At 39.1% G+C, this 24,495-nt stretch overlaps 2 protein-coding genes and 1 long non-coding RNA gene across 3 annotated transcripts; all 3 read right to left on the bottom strand.

Moving 5' to 3' along the window:
- Positions 1-5,615: 5,615 nt before the first annotated feature.
- On the bottom strand, positions 5,616-7,063 carry LOC146556290 (uncharacterized). The gene is made up of 3 exons (XR_014888898.1): positions 6,206-7,063; positions 6,071-6,127; positions 5,616-5,638 (listed from the first exon to the last, which is right to left on the bottom strand). It is a non-coding gene; the product is annotated as an uncharacterized LOC146556290 (long non-coding RNA).
- Positions 7,064-8,874: 1,811 nt separating this feature from the next.
- Positions 8,875-20,655, bottom strand: LOC146556289 (histone-lysine N-methyltransferase set-1-like). Its single transcript, XM_085249679.1, has 6 exons — positions 20,553-20,655; positions 20,307-20,469; positions 19,996-20,188; positions 12,589-12,645; positions 12,273-12,378; positions 8,875-8,900 (listed from the first exon to the last, which is right to left on the bottom strand). The coding sequence occupies exons 1-6, from the start codon at positions 20,653-20,655 to the stop codon at positions 8,875-8,877; spliced, it is 648 nt and encodes a 215-aa protein (XP_085105805.1).
- Positions 20,656-23,583: 2,928 nt separating this feature from the next.
- On the bottom strand, positions 23,584-24,495 carry LOC146556288 (olfactory receptor 6N2-like). The gene has a single exon (XM_085248772.1). It carries the CDS (start codon positions 24,493-24,495, stop codon positions 23,584-23,586), a length of 912 nt encoding a protein of 303 aa, XP_085104898.1.

Genomic DNA, 24,495 nt, shown 5'->3' with positions numbered 1-24,495 from the left:
ACTTCAACGCACTTCTGCTCTCCCCCATATTCCATCTTTACAGGCATATCCTGTGCGGAGATTGAATAACAATTAGTTGACACTAATTAATGGCACAAATAATCCAGTAAACAATTGCAGCACAGTAAAAAAAAAAAAGGAATCCTCTTTGAGACATTACTTGTGTAAAGTATTTTCCCCAAAAGACAAGGACACAGGCAACAGGTAATACTGAACTAAATGTAAAACCTCAACCTTTTTAATTTTTACCTAAACCGTGTGCACAAAATTCTGGAGGGATCTATGCTAACGTAGAATCCAGTCAGGATGCCTGCTACTGCTGTTTGCTCGTTTTTTTTTTTTATGGGAGATCGTTTTCAGGCTTCAAGCAGCACCATTATACCAACATTTCACATTCTAGACATTGTTTTAGGTGTATTTGACCAAAAGTTTGACTGAAAATTCACATCCAAGCTTTTTTTCAAGGCTGTGGTATTTGCCCGCAAACAATACCTTTCAGCTAGCTAAAACAGAATATTATGCTATCACCGAGCAACATGGCTAATGCCTTTCACACAGCTTTGTCTCAACTCCAAAGAGCCACAGAAGTAAAAGCTAATAATAATAATTGAAACAATCTTTGAAAAAATGACTTACCAAGCATGGCAAACAACTCAAATATGTAGAGCAAAATGTTCTGAAATGGCTTCACTTCAGCTTCGATTGGAGCCGTGCTGGGGGCGGAGTCTGTCAATTTACTCTATTGGTGTCATAGCCTCTGTAGGAGTTCAGAGTTAAGAGGTCAAGAGTTAATGTTTCCATTGTAACACCTCCAGATTTGACAGAGAAACGCTCATTTTTAACACTCAATTTTAACTACTATCATTTTACACCTCAGAGTTACATTAAAAGAATGTGACTCTACTTAGAGTAAAATTAACTCTACTTTTGCAAGAAGACTCTTAACACCAAAACATTTAACACTTTTGAATTTGCTGTGTATACAGTTGAAACCAGATATTTACAAACTCTTCAGATAAAAACACAAACACTTTTTTAATTGTAACATAAAATCAGGCTAAATGTTTATTTTTTTTAGGTTGATAAATATAAAAAGCACATTTGTTAACTTTAAGAGTAAAGAGAGAAACTATCTGTATTTCTTAATTGTAAATGGCACCAAATTGTATTCAAAATTGAGCCACACTTATGGAGCTCCACAGTTCTTTTCCTGGTGTTTTGGTTGACATCTCTGGATTTTCCCTTTTCAAAGAAACAGGCTCTGTGTTTTGCCTTATATGCATCCACGGGTGTGCCACCAGTTTACTCACATGGACTCTACTAACCTATCAGAAGCTTCTTCAGCTCAGAATGGAATCGTCTGGAGTTTTCTTATTAATTAACAATAAACTTAGTGTATATGTACTCCTAAATTTGATGAAAGTGATAAAAAACATAGACAGCTCTCTTTATTCTGACATGTAACTAATTCAAAAGATATTTCAATATTTATTTATCCAAAACAAAACAAGTTTACTCTAAATTGATGTTGTACAGTAAAAAAATGTTCTTGTTTTATGTTTTCCATAAAGTGTATGTAAATATCTGGTTTCAACTGTGAATATCCTGCTGTGTATTGAAATTCCTCTTGTTTTGCATAGAAATATACTGAACAACATACAAAGCATAATATATAAAATAACATCTACCTGAGTGTTTTCTTTGAAAGAAGCCCCTTATGTCCATTCTTGTATTCTGAAACCAATTTATTTAGCCGTGGAGGGTAACAACTGAAAATATGAAATAAACACAAATGTAAGCTAAGACTCTCTAAAGAAACAACATTGTTGTTGTTCGGCTTTTCATTTCGCCATTTGTTGATTCACTTGAAGAACAAGTAATGTAATATGGGTCAAGTGATCAGTTTGATATCAATCTTTCGTGATACACTGTCATATTTACATTGTTTGTACAGTATGAATGATTTGCTTTGGTACCTGGTCAAACTTCAGTTCTCCTCTGTCTGCCTGGCTCCACTTCTCCAACAGCAAACTCGCAGGCAGCAGCTCCCCACAACCGAGATGACAGACCTTGCCGACCGTACATACAATACACAAACATCACATTGGGGAGACAGGTCAGGCTAGGTAGCAAGGAAAAAAACATCAAAATGCGTAACACAAAAGGATAATACAGGAATGCACAGATATTAACACACCATAGCACAATAAACACAGACAAGCAACAAGTGTTCCAGTGTGTACATCTGATCTGGGACCGCTGCAATCTTCGACTGCGCCTCCAGCTGACCCGATGTCCACATCAGAGGGGAGGTAAGCGTTGGAGGTGGCGTTGGATCCGGGGTAGGGAGGGTGATGTGTCAGCGAGTGCTTATCAGTATCAGTATATGTATGTGTGTGCGTGTCCATAGTTCAGCTGAGACCGCGTCCTTCGCCCTGCCAGGCCCTGCCAGGCCCTGCCAGTGTGCACTATGTGCTTCAAATATTGTGTGTAGTTTTTGTTTTATACAGTTGTCAGCCAGGCATCTAACTATGAAAAAATTACACTCCAAAAGACCCTGAGCTTCTGAAAAAACAACCCGGGCTTAAGCCCAGTAAGCCACCCCGCCACTGGTTAGCACATGTGATAACTTTGACTTCAGAAGGTAAAACTTGTTCAAAATCTGTGCTTGAATCACATCTTGTTTATTTAAAATCCATTATACTAGTTTACACCATAGTCAGGTACGCTTCGAAGGCTACTCTTTAAATCTCCTATTTCTGATAATTAATACCAAACTTTTTAATACAAGGCAAGTTTAATTGCTCTCTTAGGCCAAAAGACAAAATGGCTTGTTGACCACTTTATCCTTTTGACAGTTACGTCTGTGATAGTTACAACTTAGTGACACATTGTGGAGGCCATTGAAATAATAAATTCTCTCCTTCTCTCTCTTCTCTCTGGTGTGAAGACCCAAAGGTACTGGATGTTTGTTGTGATATACTACATTAGATCAGGTTCACGGATCCTGCTAATGACAGTGATACATGGGAAAACATCCCAAAAGTCCTTCATAGTAGCTACTGTGAGATAATTAGTTGTTTAGAGACTGGCTGTAGTCAGGCCACTCCTCTGAGGCTTGGCCTGTTGTTTTACACAGTGCAGGTGGGATGCAAGCTCACTAATGATACTCATTACAGTAACCTTATATCACCTATGGACTGTCAACTTAATTTCTGTCACCTAATCCTGAAGTAAAATTGCATAAACATACAGTTGGAACTTACTTTTTTCTTCTAAGACCACACACACACACACACACACGGGTCTATGTGGTATGGAGGGACTATCCTACGTCAATCCGCCCGGTGGTGGTTTAAGTGGACTACCCTTTTCAAAGGACTTAGAGCCAAGGGAGTGAGGTTAAAGTGTTCGAAAAAATCTGAAAAAAATTTGGGTCACTTCAGACCTCATACACTCCCTATAGAAGTCTAGATACACTGATACACACCAACCAGACTCTATTGTGTTTTCTGGAGACATTGTCCACTTGACAACAATGTGTTTTATGAGGTCCAAAAAAACAATATTGGGTCTTTAAAGGGACAATGATGTAATATTTAAATAGCTCATCATTACCATAAATACACATCTGACAGGACACAGGATTACTGGAACATCATTTTATTAGTGTTCTTGGATCTGAACATTAATTTTAACCATAAATAAAAAAAGAAATCTATGGACAAAAATGCCCACGCTTCCCACAGAAATATAAAAATATAGAAAACAGAAAAATTAAAAACATTTAAAATGAATTTTAATAGTTTAAAGGTAAATATTAAGGGGAGAAAATATGCATTTATAATTTTTTATTTTAAATATAACCCGTCAAAAAAAAAACCCTAAATAAATTAAATGTAAAAATTATGAAATACAAACTGCTTCTGTATTTAACAAGAACTTTTTTTTTTTCTTTAAACAGAACATCAGTGTTAACAACAATTGGCAATCTGACCAAGATGTAAAACCACATCTGGCTAAACAGTTATTTTAGTTCATTTTTTTTCTGCCTTCTTGCAGTTAATCCTCTGTTTCTTACAAAATCTCTTATGTTTTGAACTGTTCTTCCTGCCAACACCGGATCTTCTACCAATTTGCAATGACTGCATTCATTTTTGGTGGCTAGTTTCCCTTCGTTTATGTGGTCTTTAAAATGCCTCATCACTGCAGCAACCTCAGCCTTGGACCACATGTTTTTGGGAGCTCTTCGGGAATTGTTGTTGCTCGTTGTTGTTTGATGTTTCTCAAGTACTTAAACTCATACTGTTCGCAGATGACACCAACATATTTTTCAGTAGCGATGATTATACTGATCTTGTAATGACTGTAAACAGGGAGCTAAAATTAATAAAAAAATGGATGGACATAAATAAATTATCATTAAATATAAATAAAACTAAAGCAATGTTTTTTGGTAATTTAAAATATAATATAGAATTACCAATTATCATTGAAGGTGTACCAATTGATAATGTGAGTGAAAACAAATTTTTGGGAGTTATAATTGATAACAAAATTTCATGGAAACCCCACGTCAGACACATAAAAACCAAAATTTCCAGAAGCCTCGCAGTTTTGAACAAAGTGAAACAATTCCTTGATAAAGATGCACTTCGTACTCTGTACTGTACCCTGGTTCTTCCATATCTTACATATTGTGTGGAAGTGTGGGGAAATACATATAAAAATACAACTAATCCATTAGTCACAGTACAGAAACGAGCACTGCGTATTATTCACAAGGCTGGTTATCTAGATCATACTCACAAATTCTTTCTTCAGGCAAAGTTACTTAAATTCCAGGATCTGGTTAATTACAATACATCCATAATTTTGTATAAAGCTTTTACTAAACTTTTACCGGCAAATTTACAAACTAGATTTGAAATTCGAGAAAAGGTTTATAATGTGAGAGGCTTTGGAGAATTCAAATTACCCAGAACTCGAACAACCCGTAAAGGCTTTTGTGTGTCTGTATGTGGTGTGAAAATCTGGAACAGTCTGAGTTTACAATTGAAACAATGCAAAAATATTCATAGATTTAAATTTCTCTACAAACAGTTGGTCTGGTCACAGTATACTCAATAATGGGTTTTAGTGTGCTCTGTAATGTCTGTCCTCTTACCATTGCTGGTATGGATTCCAAAATAAAAAATAAAAAAATAAAGTGTGCGTATGTATGTACATATATGTACTTGTGTGTGTAGATATATATGTATGTATATGTATGTGTGTCTGTTACTTGTAGTTATTACTGCCTGTTACCTGTGGTAATGCAATTTATAATTTATATATTCTGTATTCAGTTATGAAGGCTCTAATTGTTGGTTGCGAGCTGCCGCTTAGATGCTTGTATCTGCCCGGGGCTGTTGATGGGTCTGTATGCAATGATGGGCGTAGCTGTGGGAAGTTTATTGGTTTTTTTTGTTGATGAGTGAGTATAGGGGTGGGATTTAATAAGTTTTCTTCGTCCCACTCCTTTTTCAGGCAAGTTTTGTTTTTTGTTTTGTGTATTTTATGTTCAATATAGGTATTTGTTGTGCCTGAAAATGAATAAATAAATGAAATGAATTGTGGGATTGAGCAGCATTTTTCTCTGGAAGATATATAAAGTAGTAGTAGTTAAAACAAACAAAAAACCAAACAAAAAAAACAAAAAACATTTGCTTGTTAAAAGAATGGATGCTACCCTGTATTAACTTCTGAAATGTGTTGCTACCATCAATATCAAAACGAGCTAAAATTCTCTTTGAAAATTTATCAAATTTCTAAAATGAGACAACATTTAGTGTTCCGCTGTGAATAAAAGACTAAATAAAAAGTTGAATAAAAGTCTCTTGATGCATGCTCAATCATCCAGGTAAGTAAATCCCAAAATGTTGATTCTGTTAATCTGGACGTAGCGTTTTCAGTGGGAGAAACATTTTGTCACTCATCCAAGTGACTTTTTGCCACCACTCTGCAGTTTGCCATATGTTGCAAAGTGATGAAACAATAATACGCTTAGAGAACCAACTGCACCCCTTACCTTCAGAGGGAGCAGCAGTCTCACTTGCTGCAGGCATTGTGAGTGGTCCTTCATCTGCTGATTACACAATTTGATTAAGTTTTAATATTTGTAACAAACATTTTATCCACAGAAACCAAGCTAGTGGTAACTTACCACAATCTACAGTGTCTTGGAGCTGCGCTGTGTTTGTGGAATCAGCTACTGCATGTACAGGCTCACTGGTGCCACACGCCGACATTGTGAGTGCTGTGTCATCATCATCTGATTCACTCTCACTGTCCTTTGTTTCAGCATCACTTAATGCAATTTCATCTGAGAAATTGTGGGGGGGGGAAAACAAAACAAAAAAACAAACAAACACAACCCCCCCAAAAACCTCACATTAACAACAAGATATGACAAAATACAGAACAAATACTGGAAATTATAGTACATAGTTTTACTATTTAAGGCCACCACTCTGCAGTTTGCCAAATGTTGCAAAGTGATGAAACAATAGACTTCAAGAACCTTAAATCATGGACATTTAACAGAATGGTCTGTGCTTTTAGGTTTTAATTCTGTTGATAAAGCATAATATTCAACTACTGCCCTAATATTTGCTCCTTTCAATACAAACCTTCTATTTTGATCTCATCCAGTGATTTCCCCTGGATCTGGGAAAGATGTCCTTTTTCCAGTGTTAAAAGCAGTTTGGAAATCTTGGCCAGCTGTGTTGTGGGAACTGGTAATCTGTAGAATTCGCGGTGAACGCGGATATCATGACCCAGGAAATCTGCAACCTGATCAAGTTCGTTGTTTTTCAAATTAAGGACTTGTGAGAGTGTGGCAACATGTTTTCTGAGCTGTGTCGATCTTAGATACTCAGGCTGCTTTGCTCCACACTGGTGTGCATGAACACGCAAGGAGTCCATTCCTCTGTAATGACTCATTGATCGGGGTCTTGCAAAGAGGTAGATATTAGTGGCACAAATACCACAGTCAGGCCTCCTACTAACCAGTAGTGACAGAGCATCCAGCATGCTTGGTGTTAGCAGAACCGGAACATTTCTGTCCCTTTTCCCCATTATTTCTATTCTACAGAAATAGTTACAGAGTCTCTGTTCCATTTCTGAGAGCCCCATGGCAACATCTGTGTGGAGTGCTGTTTTGTCTCTTTCAAGAAAACTTTTGAGGCGCATCTTTGAAACCTCTCCAGAACGTCTTCGGTTGAACACAATGATTTGTGAGAGTGTAACTTGTGCAAGTTGGGCATAATTCTGAGCTGTGGCTTCGTTCTCCAAGCTGCAAAAGGCACTTTCTGCAGATTTTTGAAGGTAGTGATGGAGAATCCGAACATCTTCTGTAAAGGGCAATGTTGATGGCTTGTTAAACTTTGCCTCACTCAATGTGTTCAAGGCACGGTGAGACACCATCTCGGACCATTTGGAGACATACAACTTCTTGAACGCATCAGTGGACTTGATTAGGGCTTCATCCTCTGTCATGAGGGCACGACAATGGATAATGTCAGACATTTTATACAGTGTATGTCCCAGTTTCAGCGCAAGGCTTGGAGTTTTGTATGACAGTGTCTCTTCATCAAAACCTGAAACTTTCTTTACTGCTTGCACAACTCTCTGGAAATTAGCAGGCTTAATAGCTTCTTCCATGTTATGCACTGAGAATTCTGTGCGCAGACACAACAACAAACGTCCCGCTTCACGAAGCTTCTGTCGTATATAATCATACTTTGTAGGGTCTTGTCCATGTTTATTGTAGAGGGACTGGGCAAAGTGAATAACAGTAAAGTCATTTCGCACAGCTGAGGCAATCTCATCTTGTTTCATAACAGCAAGAACCTTCCAGACTCCACTTGACACCTGCGGATAACACTGAGACTCCAGAGTTAAAGCCAGGCCGAGTACTTTGGTTCTTCCAGGTTCTTTATCCGTGTCATCTTTTGGTTTGTTCGGACATCTGCGGACATGTCTCCAAAGATCCTTGCGAACATACATCCCTTGACAATAAAAGCAATGAGCGAACTTTCCCTCTACTGCTTTAATCTTGGGTCTTCTCTTCACTTTCAGTGGTCCCACTCCACCATGCAAAACTGCAGCATTATGCTTAAAATTTCCCTTATTTCTCAATTTCTCTAACAGACTTTTACGCTCGTTTGAGTCTCTAGGCAGGGAAAATGCATGCACAACATCAGGAGCCGTTTTGTGCGTTTTCAGGTGGCGGGAAATTTTAGCTTGTGGTTTGCCACAAAAATAGCAGTAATTTCTTTTACTTAAAGTCATTTTTTCTGATTCAGTTTCGCAAAGCTCACTTTTATCTTGTGGCTTGTCCTTTGTCAAGTTGTGGATTAAATTCATTGAATCTGATTGTTCATGCGCTTTGGAGATGTCATTTTGGCATAGCAGACCTTTTGATGTGCTTGGCAATAATGAGATGTCTTCATCTGAATCTTCATCATATGACTCTGAATCTGGCACATATTCTTCTTCTGATATGCTGTGGTTGCCATCATCATCGCTTGATATTTGATCCTGAACTGAATGTGGCAATCCATCCTCCCCTGAATATTCAGAAATTTCTTCTTTCTGGAATGTAAGAACAAAAGTTATTTTAATTGATCAATACTTTAGACAGGTAAAAAATAAACTGAAAAACAAAGTCAAGCCAAATATGAATGGGATACACACCTGTGTTGACTGGTGGCAATTCTGATTTGCCAATTTTGCAAGGCAAGATTTGTGCCAGACCCCTAAACAAACTGAAACACATTTTGATAGACTTAATTTAGCTTTGCAGTTCTATTTAAGTGAAGTAGTTTTTTGTCAAAGCATTGCAGTAATGTCAAATGCTGAAAAAAAAAAAAAAAAAAAAAAAAAAACTGTTCACACTTAAGGATATTTTAATGACTACACATACACTGCTAATCCCCCCCCCCAAAAAAAGGACATCCCAGATGTGAATGAAGGAATTATTCTTATTACCGTATTTTCACGACCATAAGACGCACTGTACTAAAAGGCGCAGTCTCAGTTATGTGCGCCATTACTGTATTTAACACACACATAAGGCGCACTGGATCATAGGGCGCAGACAAGTACCGTATGCGTATTTAAAAATAAAGCGGGAGCAAACCCGAGTTCGGTACCTTACTCACATTTTTATTACCAGTAATCATCATCATCAACAACACACAAGCATACAAGTGTGCATATTTAAAAAATAAAGCAGGAGCAAAACAAAGTTTGGTACTCACATTTTTATCATCAATCAAACCTATCGAAGTCCTCATCCTCTGTGTCTGAATTGAACAGCTGCGCTAAATCTCCACCAAACATGCCAAGTTCACTTTCTTCACTGTCAGAGTCACTTTCCGTGCCGTGCGGCTCCTTGGAAATGATGCCAGCTTTTGCGAAAGCTCGAACAACAGTGCCAGCAGACATGTTAGCCCAAGCATCTACAATCCATTGGCAAATTGTGGCGTGACTCGCCCGGCGCTGCCTTCCACTCTTGGTGAAACTGTGGTCTCCATCGGTCATCCATCGCTCCCAGGCCGCTCGCAGCCTTACTTTGAACGGGCGGTTCACACCGATGTCCAGCAGTTGGAGTTCCTTTGTCAGGCCTCCCGGAATGACAGCAAGCTCACAGTTCATTTGTTTCACTAGTTTTTTCACATCGGCTGTGAGATGGGCACGCATAGAGTCACAGATTAAGAGCGATGGTGATGCGTGGAAAAAACCACCTGGTCTCCTTACATACACCTCCCTCAGCCACTCTTTCATCATTTCCTCATCCATCCAGCCCTTTTCATTTGCCTTAATGATGATTCCTGCTGGAAACTTCTCTTTAGGCAAAGTCTTTCGCTTAAAAATCACCATAGGCGGCAGTTTCTGTCCATTAGCATGGCAGCCAAGCACAACAGTAAAAGAAGACTTTTCATACCCCGTTGTGCGTATAGCTACCGTGCTGGTCCCCTTCTTCTCCACAGTGTGACTCACCGGGATGTCAAAAGTGAGCGGGACCTCGTCCATGTTTGTGATGTGGCTGGGCTGGATGTGTTTGTCACCGATGTGTTTGCTGCAGTAGGAGCGGAAGATGGCCAGCTTTTCATTATAATCCGCTGGAAGTTGCTGCGCTACCGTAGTCCTGGTCCGGATGGAAAAATGGCACCGTTTCATAAAACGAAAGCACCAAGACGGACCTCCTTGGAAATGTTCAATGTTCATCTCTTCAGCTAGTGAAACTGCTTTTAGCCGAATGGTGACCGTCGAAACGCTTCTCCCGCTTTGCTCGATGATCCACCGCTTGAGTCTTTCGTCCAACTCGGGCCACCTCGCCTTATGTCCGCGGAAACTCAGCTGCATTTTCTTGACCTGCCGGAGCTTGTTTTCTAGCTTCCTCCATTTGCGAACCATCGATTCGTTAATCTTAAATTCTCTCGCCGCTGCTCGATTTCCATGTTCCTCCGCGTAGCTGATGGCCTTCAGTTTAAACTGTGCTTCGTAAGCGTGTCTCTTTGCCATTTTCAGGGTTGTTAAAACAACGATGTCCTGCATAATACACATACCTGTTCTTTTATACAGGTATGTGTGATAAAGTCAACGCATACACTTCACCCTTTAGCGTTCTCATGGTGTTTTCTACTACGGCCTCATTACAACACACAGGGCGCACTGCGCTATAGGGCGCGCCGTACGTTTTGAAGAAAATCTAAGACTTTTAAGTGCGCCTTATGGTTGTGAAAATACGGTAAATACTTTGTTCTTTAGGTAGTTGAATGGCATGAAAGTGTGTAGTTGAATGTGTGTGGCCTCCAGATGCCTGTATGACTTCCCTACAATGCCTGGGCATGCTCGGGATGAGGTGGCGGATGGTCTCCTGAAGGATCTCCTCCAAGACCTGGACTAAAGCATCTGCCAACCCCTGGACAGTTTGTGGTGGATGGAGTGAGACATGATGTCCCAGATGTGCTCAATTGGATTCAGGTCTGGGGAACAGGCGGGCCAGTCCATAGCATCAATGCCTTTGTCATGGAGGAACTGCTGACATACTCCAGCCACATGAGGTCCAGTGTCGTCTCGCATTAGGTGGACCCCAGGGTCAAACGCACCAGCATGTGGTCTCACAAAGGGTCCGAGGACCTCATCTTGTTACCCAATGACAGTCAGGCTCTCTGGCAGGTACAGAAATGCCACCCCTCACCATTACTGACCCACTGCCAATATGATCATGCTGGAGGATGTTGCAGGCAGCAGAACGTTCCCCACGGCATCTCCAGACTGTCACGTGCTCAGTTTGAACCTCCTTTCAGCTGTGAGGAGCATAGGGTGCCCGTGCCGAAGTTGCCAAACTTTGTGTTTTCTGGCAAATGCCAAGCATCCTGCATGGTGTTGGGCTGCAAGCTCAATCCCCACCTGTGGACGCTGGACCCTCAAGCCACCCTCATGAAGTCAGTTTCTGACCATTTGAGCAGACAGATGCACATTTGTGGCCTGTTTGAGGTCATTTTGCAGGGCTCCTCTTGTTCCTCCTTGCACAAAGGTGGAGGTAGCGGTCCTGCTGCTGGGTTGTTGCCCTCCTATGGCCTACTCCACATCCAGGTAGCACCTCCATGCTCTGGACACTACACTAACAGACACAGCAAACCTTCTTGCCACAGCTCACATTGATGTGCTACGCTAGATGAGCTGCACTACCTGAGCCACTTGTGTGGGTTGTAGACCGTCTCATGCTACCACTAAAATGAAATCACGGCCAGCATTCAAAAGTGACCATAACATCAGCCAGAAAGCATAGGTACTGAGAAGTGGTCTGTGGTCACCACCTGCAGAACCAGTCCTTTATTATGGTGAATTGACTATAATTTCCACTTGTTGTCTACTCTATTTGCAAAACAGCATGTGAAACTGGTTGTCAGTGTTACTTCCTAAGTGAACAGTTTGATTTCACAGAAGTGTGTTCTGACTTGGAGTAACATCGCATTGTTTAAGTGTTCCCTTTATTATTTTGAGCAGTTTATGTTATGGAATGGGGGATTGAGGACAATCCCAAGTATACCATTTTTACAAGGTCCTGCACCAATGAGGTAATACTACATTTCTTTAATTAGACGTGACCACCCATTAATTAAAAAGGGAGCAGTGTTCATTTCAGCTAGTCTTAACTTGTTGAACTCTATTAATGCTTTTTACTATACACTGTACCTATTCACTAAATGTCTCACCTTTGCACTTATAGCCAAGCCACTTGAGGGAGGAAACCGGTCCCACACACTGAATGCACTTGTCCAAAGATGATATTGTTGTGCACACCAGACGATGATTGTGACACTGTTAGCAAAATATTGCAACATTTATTTGTTTTGGACAGTTGGAAAGGTGAGGTGTTTTCAATTCAGTTGCAGATATCAACTAATAAACTTCGTCCATGTAAATCACATCACACCCAGGTGACTGCCAAACACACACACACAGCATCCATAAAGAATGATGATAGATTAAATTATTAGTTCATTAAGTGGTACACTGGATTATATTTACCCTTTCAGGCTCTGGATGTTTCAGGTCCAGATCATTGTTTGGAAAGCTGTTTGGTTGCGGCTTTAGGCAGCTCAGTCTTCTGAATCTGGCTGGTCTCAGTCTTCGTGTGTAACAGATAGAAAATGAAGACAAAAGAACAGTAATCTGACAGTTACTAAAAATGCATCACTCAAGAGGATGAATAAACCATTTCACTATCGGCAAATAGCGTAGGGTACACATCGTGCATGAGAAACATTCATTAAAATCTGTCCTAGGTCAATGTTACCTCTTCAAAATCTTGCACTGAAGAAGAATGCATGGCTTCTGAGCCTTGCTGAGGCATTTCTTCATCAAGATCCTGCAACAAAGAAAAGATGGCACAAAGATTAGACCAAGTGCTCTTCTTGCAACTGTACTGGGCAGGCCTGTGCTTCTGTTTTTAATTTGCATGTGTGTGTGTGTGTGGGGGGGGGGGGGGGGGGGGCTTTCCACTCAAGAAATGTTTTCTTCTGAAAAAAATACTGGCTACAATAATTAACTGATTCCTTTGCAATCATCCATCCTCTTCCACTTATCCTTATCAGGATTGTGGGGTAGCAAGCAGGTTTGGGGCCTATACCAGCTACCATAGGGCAGTACAACCTGGACAGATCACCAGTCTAACATGGAAGGACAAGCATTTGCATTCACACCAAAGGGCAGTTTTGAATCACCAGTTAACCTAACCCCATAAGCTACATCTTTGGACTGTGGGAAGAAGCCAGAGTACACAGCCAGAGAGAACCCATGCACTACAGCAGTAAAAAGTGCCTAAAACAAGTTAAGAAGTTGTATAGTACTATCTATCTTAATGTTCAAGCCTGAGTTTCAAACCATTTCAACATAGACACAAAGCACATGCAGTCAGTTCTGCATGCTGTAAGGCAAGGCAAGGCAAGGCAAGTTTATTTGTATAGCACAATTCAACAACAAGGTGATTCAAAGTGCTTTACAGAGACATTAGAAACAAGAACAAATAAAAAGCATGATTTAAAATTGATTAAAACAAGCAAATAAACTAACTAACTAATTAACAAACAAACAAACAAACAAACAAACAAACAAACAAACAAACAAAACAGTATATAAAATCAAAACAGATAAAATCAGAACAGTAGATAAAATCAGTAGTTAAATGTAAGTTTTGAAATTTAAGCTTAAAGTGTGGATTTGGTGCTTTATTCAAATGCAGCTGAGAACAGGTGAGTCTTCAACCTGGATTTAAATAAACTGAGTGTTTCAGCTGATCTGAGGCTTTCTGGGAGTTTGTTCCAGATATAAGGAGCATAAAAGCTGAATGCAGCTTCTCTGTGTCTGGTTCTGACTCTGGGAACTGATAAAAGACCGGATCCAGATGACCTGAGGGATCTGGAAGGTTCATACTGGGTCAGGAGGTCATTGATGTATTTTGGTCCTAAACCATTCAGAGCTTTATAGGCCAGCATCAGAACTTTAAAGTCTATCCTCTGACGGACAGGCAGCCAGTGTAAAGACCTCAGAGCTGGACTGATGTGGTCCACTTTTTTGGTCTTAGTGAGGACTCGAGCAGCAGAGTTCTGAATGAGCTGTAGTTGTCTGACTGATTTTTTAGGTAGACCTGTAAAGATGCTGTTACAGTAATCAAGCCTACTAAAGATGAATGCATGGACTAGTTTTTCCAGGTCCTGTTGAGACATCAGATCTTTTATCCTTGAAATATTCTTGAGGTGATAGTAAGCTGACTTTGTTATTGTCTTAATGTGTTTTTCTAAGTTTAGGTCTGCATCCATCACTACACCCAAATTTCTCGCCTGGTTTGTGGTTTTTAGATGTATAGATTGAAGTTCTCTGGTGACCTGTAATCGTTTTTCTTTGGCGCCAAAGACTATTACCTCAGTTTTGTTTTTGTTTAGCTGGAGAAAATTGTGGCACAACCAGTCATTGATTTCCTCAATGCATTTACCAAGAGCCTGCACAGGGCCTCGGTCTCCTGGTGACATTGTGATATATATTTGTGTGTCATCTGCATAGCTGTGATAGTTTATTTTGTTGTTGTTTATAATCTGTGCCAGTGGGAGCATGTAGATGTTAAACAGAAGGGGTCCCAAGATGGAACCTTGGGGAACTCCACATGTGATACTTGTCTGCTCAGATGTGAAGTTACCTATTGATACAAAGTATTTCCTGTTTTCTACGTATGTTTTGAACCAGTTTAGTACAGTTCCTGAAAGACCTGTCCAGTTCTCCAGTCGTTTGAGTAATATGTTGTGGTCAACTGTATCAAATGCTGCACTGAGATCCAGTAAAACTAGGACTGACATTTTTCCACTGTCTGTATTCAGACATATGTCATTAAACACTTTGGTCAGAGCAGTTTCAGTGCTGTGGTTCTGTCTAAAACCTGACTGGAAGGCATCGTAGCAATTATTCTGTTTTAAGAAGTAACTGAGCTGTTGAGAAACTGCTTTTTCAATGATCTTACTTAAAAACGGGAGATTTGAGATCGGCCTGTTTTAAGAAGTAACTGAGCTGTTGAGAAACTGCTTTTTCAATGATCTTACTTAAAAACGGGAGATTTGAGATCGGCCTGTAGTTGTTCATTTGTGTCTTGTCAAGATTGTCCTTTTTCAGTATAGGTTTTATTACAGCAGTTTTTAGTGATTCTGGAAACACGCCTGATAATAAAGAAAAGTTGACGATCTGTAACAGGTCTGACTCTAAAGTCTTTGAGACCTTTTTGAAAAAACTTGTTGGCAGGACATCTAAACAGCAGGAGGAGGAGTTCAGTTGACCTAAGATGTCCTCCAGGTCTTTGCTGTTAATAGGTTGAAACTGTTTCATGGTGTTTAAACAGTTTTTTGGTGGACACAGTACATATCCTGGATCTGCTGTTGATGTACCAATTGCTTGTCTAATTTTTTGGATTTTTTCAGTGAAGAATTTGGCAAAGTCATTGCAGGCCATGGTCGAATGAAGTTCAGCTGCCACTGACACAGGAGGGTTTGTTAGCCTGTCAACTGTAGAAAATAAGACCCGAGCATTATGGCTGTTTTTAGTGATGATGTCAGAGAAGTAGGACCTCCTTGCATTCCTCAGTTGTAAATAATAATTGTGAAGTTTCTCTTTATAAATGTCATAATGAACCTGGAGGTTTGTTTTTCTCCATCTGCGCTCAGCTTTCCTACACTCTCCTTTTTTCATTTTTCACCAGTGTGGAGTTTCTCCATGGAGACTTTTTCCTTCCAGAGATAACCTTCACCTTAATGGGAGCAATAGTGTCCATTACATTTAACATGTTAGCATTGAAGCTATTGACGAGCTCATTGACTGACCCTCTGGGCAGGTCAGGTGTTAATGGGAAGACCTGGTTAAAAATTGCACTACTGTGTTCAGTTATACACCGTTTTGTGATCACTGTTGTTGATATATTTGTGTGGGCTGAGATTTTACTTTCAAAGAAAACACAGTAATGATCAGACAGGCCCACATCAGACACAGTAACCTTTGAAATGCTCAGGCCTTTGGAGATCAGTAGGTCAAGAGTGTGTCCTCTATTATGTGTGGCCTCTGTTACATGCTGAGTCAGCCCAAAGTTGCCCAGAGTGTTACTCAGGTCTTTAGTCCCTTTGTCCTGAGGGTTGTCCACATGAATGTTAAAATCCCCAACAATAATTACACAGTCAAAATCAACACAGATCACAGACAGCAGTTCACTGAGGTCATTAAAAAAGTCTGTGCAGTATTTGGGAGGCCTGTAAACATTAAGAAACACAACTTTGGATGGGGCCTTCAGCTGTAAAGCCACATATTCAAAAGACTGAAAACTTCCAGGAGATAGCTGCTTACATTGAAATGATTCATTAAATAAGACAGCAACCCCTCCTCCTCTCCTGCTCGCCCTGACCTCACTGATAAAACTGTAGTTAGGAGGGGTCGTCTCGATGAGAACAGCTCCACTGTTACTTTGGTCCAACCAAGTTTCAGTTAAAAACATAAAATCAAGGCTGTGTTCAGTGATTAAATCATTAATTAAAAATGTTTTCCCAGCTAGAGATCTAATGTTTAATAAAGCCAACTTAAGTGTTTTAGAGGTATTACTTGTCCCCTCGTGTTTGGGAGCAGTCTGTGGCACACAAGGTATGTTTACTATGTTTAAAGATCTTTTAGAGTGCAGCTCTCTGTGTTTTGACCAGGCCACATGTCTCCTGTCACCTAAAAGTACAGAGATTTTAAAACCTTCTAGTAAACAGGGTCCCAGCTTCTCCTGGGAAAAGTCATCACTGCCATAATCCTCACAGCCCGGACCCTTCACACATCACGCATCAGACTGCGGAGACAGGGCATGAAGAGGAACTAAGGGGGGCGAGGCTGGGCAATGTGACTTCGATTGCTCTGTTGAGGGTGGGGCTCGATGGCGAACCTTTGGCCGCTCTGGTGGGGGGTTTATGGGGGACAAAAAGGGATTGGGACGGGGGGTAGGTCAAACTGTCAAAAAATACGAGAAGACCCCTCCTAAAACCAGAGTGATGTCACCATGAAGCAAACTTTGACAGAGTCCCCCAATAACAGTGTGGTCCTCCTAAGTCACATTTGGGTGGTTAACACACACACACACAGATGTTATCCAGACTTGCACTTTGAAACAATGAAAGGGACCTACAAGCCACGGTCCATGTAAATCACATCACACCCAGGTGACTGCCAAACACACACACACAGCATCCATAAAGAATGATGATAGATTAAATTATTAGTTCATTAAGTGGTACACTGGATTATATTTACCCTTTCAGGCTCTGGATGTTTCAGGTCCAGATCATTGTTTGGAAAGCTGTTTGGTTGCGGCTTTAGGCAGCTCAGTCTTCTGAATCTGGCTGGTCTCAGTCTTCGTGTGTAACAGATAGAAAATGAAGACAAAAGAACAGTAATCTGACAGTTACTAAAAATGCATCACTCAAGAGGATGAATAAACCATTTCACTATCGGCAAATAGCGTAGGGTACACATCGTGCATGAGAAACATTCATTAAAATCTGTCCTAGGTCAATGTTACCTCTTCAAAATCTTGCACTGAAGAAGAATGCATGGCTTCTGAGCCTTGCTGAGGCATTTCTTCATCAAGATCCTGCAACAAAGAAAAGATGGCACAAAGATTAGACCAAGTGCTCTTCTTGCAACTGTACTGGGCAGGCCTGTGCTTCTGTTTTTAATTTGCATGTGTGTGTGTGTGTGTGTGGGGGGGGGTCCTTTCCGCTCAAGAAATGTTTTCTTCTGAAAAAAATACTGGCTACAATAATTAACAACTGATTCCTTTGCAATCATCCATCCTCTTCCACTTATCCTTATCAGGATTGTGGGGTAGCAGGTTTGGGGCCTATACCAGCTACCATAGGGCAGTACAACCTGGACAGATCACCAGTCTAACATGGAAGGACAAGCATTTGCATTCACACCAAAGGGCAGTTTTGAATCACCAGTTAACCTAACCCCATAAGCTACATCTTTGGACTGTGGGAAGAAGCCAGAGTACACAGCCAGAGAGAACCCATGCACTACAGCAGTAAAAAGTGCCTAAAACAAGTTAAGAAGTTGTATAGTACTATCTATCTTAATGTTCAAGCCTGAGTTTCAAAAAATTTCAACATAGAAACAAAGCACATGCAGTCAGTTCTGCATGCTGTAGGTCAAACTGTCAAAAAATACGAGAAGACCCCTCCTAAAACCAGAGTGATGTCACCATGAAGCAAACTTTGACAGAGTCCCCCAATAACAGTGTGGTCCTCCTAAGTCACATTTGGGTGGTTAACACACACACACTCAGATGTTATCCAGACTTGCACTTTGAAACAATGAAAGGGACCTACAAGCCACGGTCCATGTAAATCACATCACACTCAGGTGACTGCCAAACACACACACACAGCATCCATAAAGAATGATGATAGATTAAATTATTAGTTCATTAAGTGGTACACTGGATTATATTTACCCTTTCAGGCTCTGGATGTTTCAGGTCCAGATCATTGTTTGGAAAGCTGTTTGGTTGCGGCTTTAGGCAGCTCAGTCTTCTGAATCTGGCTGGTCTCCGTCTTCGTGTGTAACAGATAGAGAATGAATATACAGTGCATTTTTGAAGACGCTTTTGAAACATTAAATAAACTGTATGAGAAAGATAAGTTTCAAGCTAATGTCTTTAAAATATTCACTGTCATGTATAGAGAATTTAAGGCCCTATGATTAAGAGACAAATAGTCAGTGTGATTTCTTTATTTTTTAAGCCATTGCTAAAGGAGTAAAACAATCACCTGTAGCAGCAACGAACTGTCACTAGGGCCCATTTATCTTCGAGGGCCAAAATTTAAAATGAATCTAACTAAAGAGGCTACACAGCAAAATCTCCAGTGTTAAATTAACACTAGAGAGTGTCTATATGGGTCCACACAACACTGTTGTGTGTTAAATGAACACTTTTGACAGTGTTATATGTTTAAAAGTAACCTAGTCAGTTTTGAAGATTAACAGTGGCTAACACTGAGCAGTGCTGATTTTCTAACACTGGAATATTTCTAACATTTTGAGTTATTTTCCAGTGTTAGAAAATCAGCACTGCTCAGTGTTAGCCATTGTTAATCTTCAAAACTGACTAGGTTACTTTTAAACATATAACACTGTCAAAAGTGTTAATTTAACACTCAACAGTGTTGTATTTAACACTCAGAGGTGTGGACCCTTATAGACACTCTCCAGTGTTAATTTAACACTGGAGATTTTGCTGTGTAGAATCACATTAAACATCAATCACTGTTAAAATTTAGAAACCGAAAGCCATTTTTTATTTCTGCATACCTGCTGATATTTTTTTAGTGCTTTTAGAGGGCTTTGATGTGGCAGCCATCACAATTGCCTGTTTTCCATTAGTACCTACCCCTGTTTTTCCAGTAGGTTATAGTACCATGTAGTTTTTCAGTAACTACTGCACCAAGGTTCCAAGTGATCCAAAGTGATCAGAAAATTTGACATAGACTGAATGCCACCAGGTGGCTGGTCAATGGTGTCACTCGATAAGTTATGAGTGCGCCTCCTTCGTGAAAATCCAAGCCATCATTTTTGAAACTCTGAAATGTTTGAAATAGCGACCAAAATTAACAGCGTGATCCCTGAATTGAACACTAAAGTATAGACTGAGCAGGCATTTTGTCACCTTGACGTCCATGCTTGCTGTGGCATTTATATCACTGGATGCTCGGCTGCATTGCTATAGTGACCCCAGGCACAGTAGGTGATACTCAATTTCAGTGAAAAACTAGATGCCCTAAGTCACGTTAAGCCAATTTGAGTAGGTACAAATGTAAAAATGGCTTACGGTATGCAATTTATCAGTTCCAAAAAGTACAATTGTAGAAATACCTTGCATCTCCAAGGCCAATCCGAGTCACCATAATTATAGTCTATTTCTTCGCCTGGACTTGTGTCTCTGCTTGCAAATAAGCATAGATGGGGCTTTCCATTGATATTTAATATTTTCATCTTAGCGCTTGGACTGATGTGGTTGTCGTTGACAAGTCTGCCTAATGACCCATCTTCTTGAGATGCATCCACACTGTGGGGTTAGGCAAAAAAGTATTAGCTTAACTAGTTAGTTAGGAAGCTTTTTTTTTCATAAATCAAAAGCAATGTGTAATTTAATCTTAATCAAACTACACTGATATAATACGCACCACCAGAGTTTTCCATCAAACTTGAATTCAAACATGAACACCTTCAGGCTGTCATGATAAACTCTGGGTCTCCGCTCACATTCTTCTTTTGTTATGAGTTTACCTCTGTATTCCAAAAGGAAGTCTCCTTTTTGGAATGGAACAGTCGTGAAAATGCCCCGACCTGAATTGCAGAGGCATACCAAGTGAGTGACAAAAGACAAAGTGACAAACTCCAAATCTAATCCAAACTAAAGACCAACTTACCTTTGAAGGCATTTATGTAGTGGATATCAAGTCCCAGTTTGTCCCTTCCAGCAGAAACATGACAGACTGCATCCTCCCGTGGAGGAATGCGTCTCCTTCGCATGTTCTCCTGTACGTTTTGATTGGCTGCATTACCAAAGCATATAAAGTATTACGATTATCGTCATCATTGTCATCATCATCAGTAGTAGCAGAACTAGCAGTAGTGTAGTTTACAGCATAAACACAGCTGACTTATTCATAGTCCTAATTTATGCCTTCTTTTAAAATGTTAAAGGCCTAGTACTCAAAATGGCGACATGTGACATTTCTGTAATGGCGACTGCAGAGAGTGATACAAGTACTGAGAAAGCTTAGGCATCAAAACTGTAAGAAGTTTTTTCTTCAGGCATATAAATAAATACACGACTAAATACACTTATACCCTTGCTTTTATTTTAGGGCTGTCAGCAGAATGGACAGACATTGGACAAACTGCCCGAAATTAGCTAACAGCGACATCAGGGATTTTGACTCAGACTGCGCTGGTTTAATTGTTAATCGCGTTAGTCGCGATGTCGGCATTAACACGTTTAAGCCACAATAATGCTTTAACACCGAGTAAATCCTGACACGGGTTAGCCCGCTTTATCGCGTTGACGCGGTTAGTCGTCAGCCCTATTTTATTTACTCAATGACAAACGCTGGGGCCGTTTTACTTCTTCAAAGACTCACTAACAGTCCATAAAGCATAAATTAAACCAGTTTAATATAGGCCTGTGCACCTATAATTTCATATAGTATTAAAGTCATGGTGCATTTTACATTAAAAAAGGCTTACCTTTGTGTTTTTAATCCGTCTTCGTATTGCCGTCGACATACACTTGTTAAAGGGCGCGCGCGCGAAAGTTGTGGCGCCGTTTCCTGTAGGTACCGCCTATATATATAGCCTACCAATCACAATGACTTCCGGCCGTGTGTATTGAAAATGTGTATTCAATTGCAGTACCTACACACATCCACTCTAACTCGAAACGTCGCTGTGCAATACACTGGAATACACAAAAATCAGGTGAGGGGTATAGGTGGACTTTTAAGAAAATCAGAAAATCTTTTAATTATAGTTTAATAAATGAATTTACACTACAGTTTAAGCAAATACAGGTCAAAAGATAAATAATGACCTCATAAGAAGTAGAAAAAATTATTATTTAGACACTTAAAAATGCATTTACAAGTCATGTTTTAGGGGGACACATGAATACACAGCAAAAAGTCGAAATGTCCCCGGAGCCCAGGTACAGCGCAGGTCAAATGTCAATCCATACCACATAGACGCACTCACACACACACACACACACACACACACACACACACACACACACACACAAACCACAAGCGCACACAATATAACCTTACATAAGAATATATAACCTTTGTTTGGCTCCAAAATTTTACAGCCCTACAGGAATAAATCTAAAAAAATCATCAATTCATCAGTGGAAAAAAATAAAAAAATGAAACTAGTTGTAAACCAATTACATAAAAAGAGCACTGATCGAAAGAGCGTCCATTTAATATTGGAAAATTATTTGGTGATGAGTATATTATGAGTATTATGAGTGATAACCTTAGTGTGTGAAATTTAAATTTACTGCATTGAGGTAAAGCAGGACAACCACAGAGATGAGTTGACTGTCAGAGGCCATTAGAAAATAATTTGTAACCTTCACCAAAGCTGTTTCTGTCTTGTGATGAGCTCTGAAACATGACTGAAACTGTTCAAATAAACAATTTCTCTGACGATTAACAGTTACATATTTTACAACTATTTTTTACAATTACGACAATTTTTGAGATAACAGTAAGGTTGCCTATTAGTCTATTATTAGCTAAAACATCTAAGTGAAGAGATGGTCTTCTAAGTACTACTTCCAGCTTAGAGGTCTGTGGTACACAACCGATTAATAGTGTAATACTGAAATATATCTAACATTCATTTAGAAACTTCTTTTTATTATAGTTATTTTTAGACTGTTTTTTCCTGTATTTGATTATGTGAATTTAGAAATTCAGTAAAATATATTTACTGGCTATATTATAAAATGTATTTAATTCAAATGTTTACTTTCATGTGAGGTAATTAAAACAAAATCCTTTAAACTACTCTGAAGAGTTACAAGATTTGACCATTATATCTCCATAAAAAAACTGCTCATTTTGCAATAGTCACACCACATAATGAAATTCAGAATCACATAAACCTACATATAAATCAAACGGAAAATATATACTTTAGTCAGACCTACAATTTTTTGGTGATGTCAATCCATATGTTTTCAATATGCATTCTGAACCCTATTTCATTTACAGAGGGCTGCAATACAGATAAAAAAAACCTCGGCATGTTAATTCTCTCGCTTCCTTATGTACTTGTCCTCATGTCAAACTACTTCCTCCATATTTTCAGTTATCTTCATACATAGTCTCAGCTTTTGGATTTGATTGTGAGAACCAATAAATATGAAATCACAGTATAAAATTATGAACACATTTCTTTATTCAGAAATCTATATGGGAAAAGTGATATCAGACAGGTAGGATCTTGCTATTTTCTTACTTTCATTTAGAATTTTAAATAATGATCCGCTCTCTGTTGCACAAGGAAAAGGCCCAGTTTTTGAATCTCACACTATGACCACAGAAATCTGTGATATTATAATACAAAAGAGAAAAAGCTATATATTTTTGGTTTTCATTCAATCAATCATTTCAAATGTCCTTAAACTGTATATGAAGAAACAATATTATGAATAGGAGTAATGATAGTAATATTTTTTAATGAATAATCCAAAAATTACTGAACAGAATCACATGCTTTGAATAGCTGGAGAAGTTTATCAGTTTTTACACTGAAAAGAAAATGTCTCAGAAATGATAGGTCTTATTAAAGACCTACCAAAGATCAGATATCATTTAACACCTCTTAAATAAACACTAAAAAACAATTTTTAACAAAAGACTATAAAAGTCTACAATAGTTTACATTAGTTCAAGAGAACAACCTTTTGAGGTTTTTAGAGATTTCTTTCATTTTTAGTCCATATATTATTGGATTGCAAAGAGGGTTATATGTTATAAATTGCAATGTCATTATAAAACGTGCAGTTTTAGGAAACTCTGATTCCAGTCTAACTATAACCATATCATACGTAAGCAAACAAGAATAGTTAATTAGAACTAGCACATGAGGCAAACAGGTTTGTGCAGCTTTTTTTCTGACATTTCCACAACTCTGATAGGCAACTATAATTATCTTTATGTATGTAAAAAGTATAAAAAACATAGGAGAAAGGGCAACATTAAATAGAACAACCATACCATATATAGATAATTCTCTTGAATTGACACAATAAAGATGGTTGACCGAATTGTTACAAAAAATACCTTTCAAAGTAAAGTTACAGAATGGTGTATTTGCATTTCCTGCTATTGGCACTGCAACCTGAATAGCAGGTAAAAACCAGCACAAAAGCAGGAAAATATTGACTCTTGTTCTTCTCATTATAGAAGGATATTGCAAAGGTTTACATATAGACACATATCTGTCATAAGCCATAGCTGACAGCAGTAAGAATTCTGAACTGCTTAAAACATAAAACATGAATACTTGAAAAAGACAGGCGTGATACAAAATAATCTGTTTTTCAGATAAGAAGTCAATCAAAAGCTTCGGGTAGATGACAGTGCTCAAAACAACAGAATTCACTAACAAAGCAGCAATGAAAATGTACATAGGCTCATGAAGGCTTTTTTGAACTATGATGACCCACACAATAGTGGAATTGCTGCAAATTATTAGACCGTATACCATAAACATAATTACAAAATAAATATATCTGTATTTCTCCACTTCCACATGACCACCAAAAGTTATATATGTTATATTCATTTCAGCATTCAT

Source organism: Mchenga conophoros, linkage group LG16, assembly GCF_057382185.1.
Source record: "Mchenga conophoros isolate Kocher_MC1m ecotype Shallow Benthic linkage group LG16, M_conophoros_male_GT1.1, whole genome shotgun sequence".
Taxonomy (NCBI): Eukaryota; Metazoa; Chordata; class Actinopteri; order Cichliformes; family Cichlidae; genus Mchenga; species Mchenga conophoros.
Note: the sequence above shows the minus strand (reverse complement) of the source record. Positions and strands in the feature narration are given on the sequence as shown.

Coding starts and splice junctions, on each gene's coding strand:
- LOC146556288 (XM_085248772.1), bottom strand. CDS start 24,495: ATGAATGCTGAAATGAATATAACATATATAACTTTTGGTGGTCATGTG.
- LOC146556289 (XM_085249679.1), bottom strand. CDS start 20,655: ATGCGAAGGAGACGCATTCCTCCACGGGAGGATGCAGTCTGTCATGTT. Junction 20,189..20,306: donor TTTGATGGAAAACTCTGGTG/GTGCGTATTATA, acceptor CTAACCCCACAG/TGTGGATGCATCTCAAGAAG. Junction 12,646..19,995: donor ATTGGCCTTGGAGATGCAAG/GTATTTCTACAA, acceptor TGCCTAAAGCCG/CAACCAAACAGCTTTCCAAA.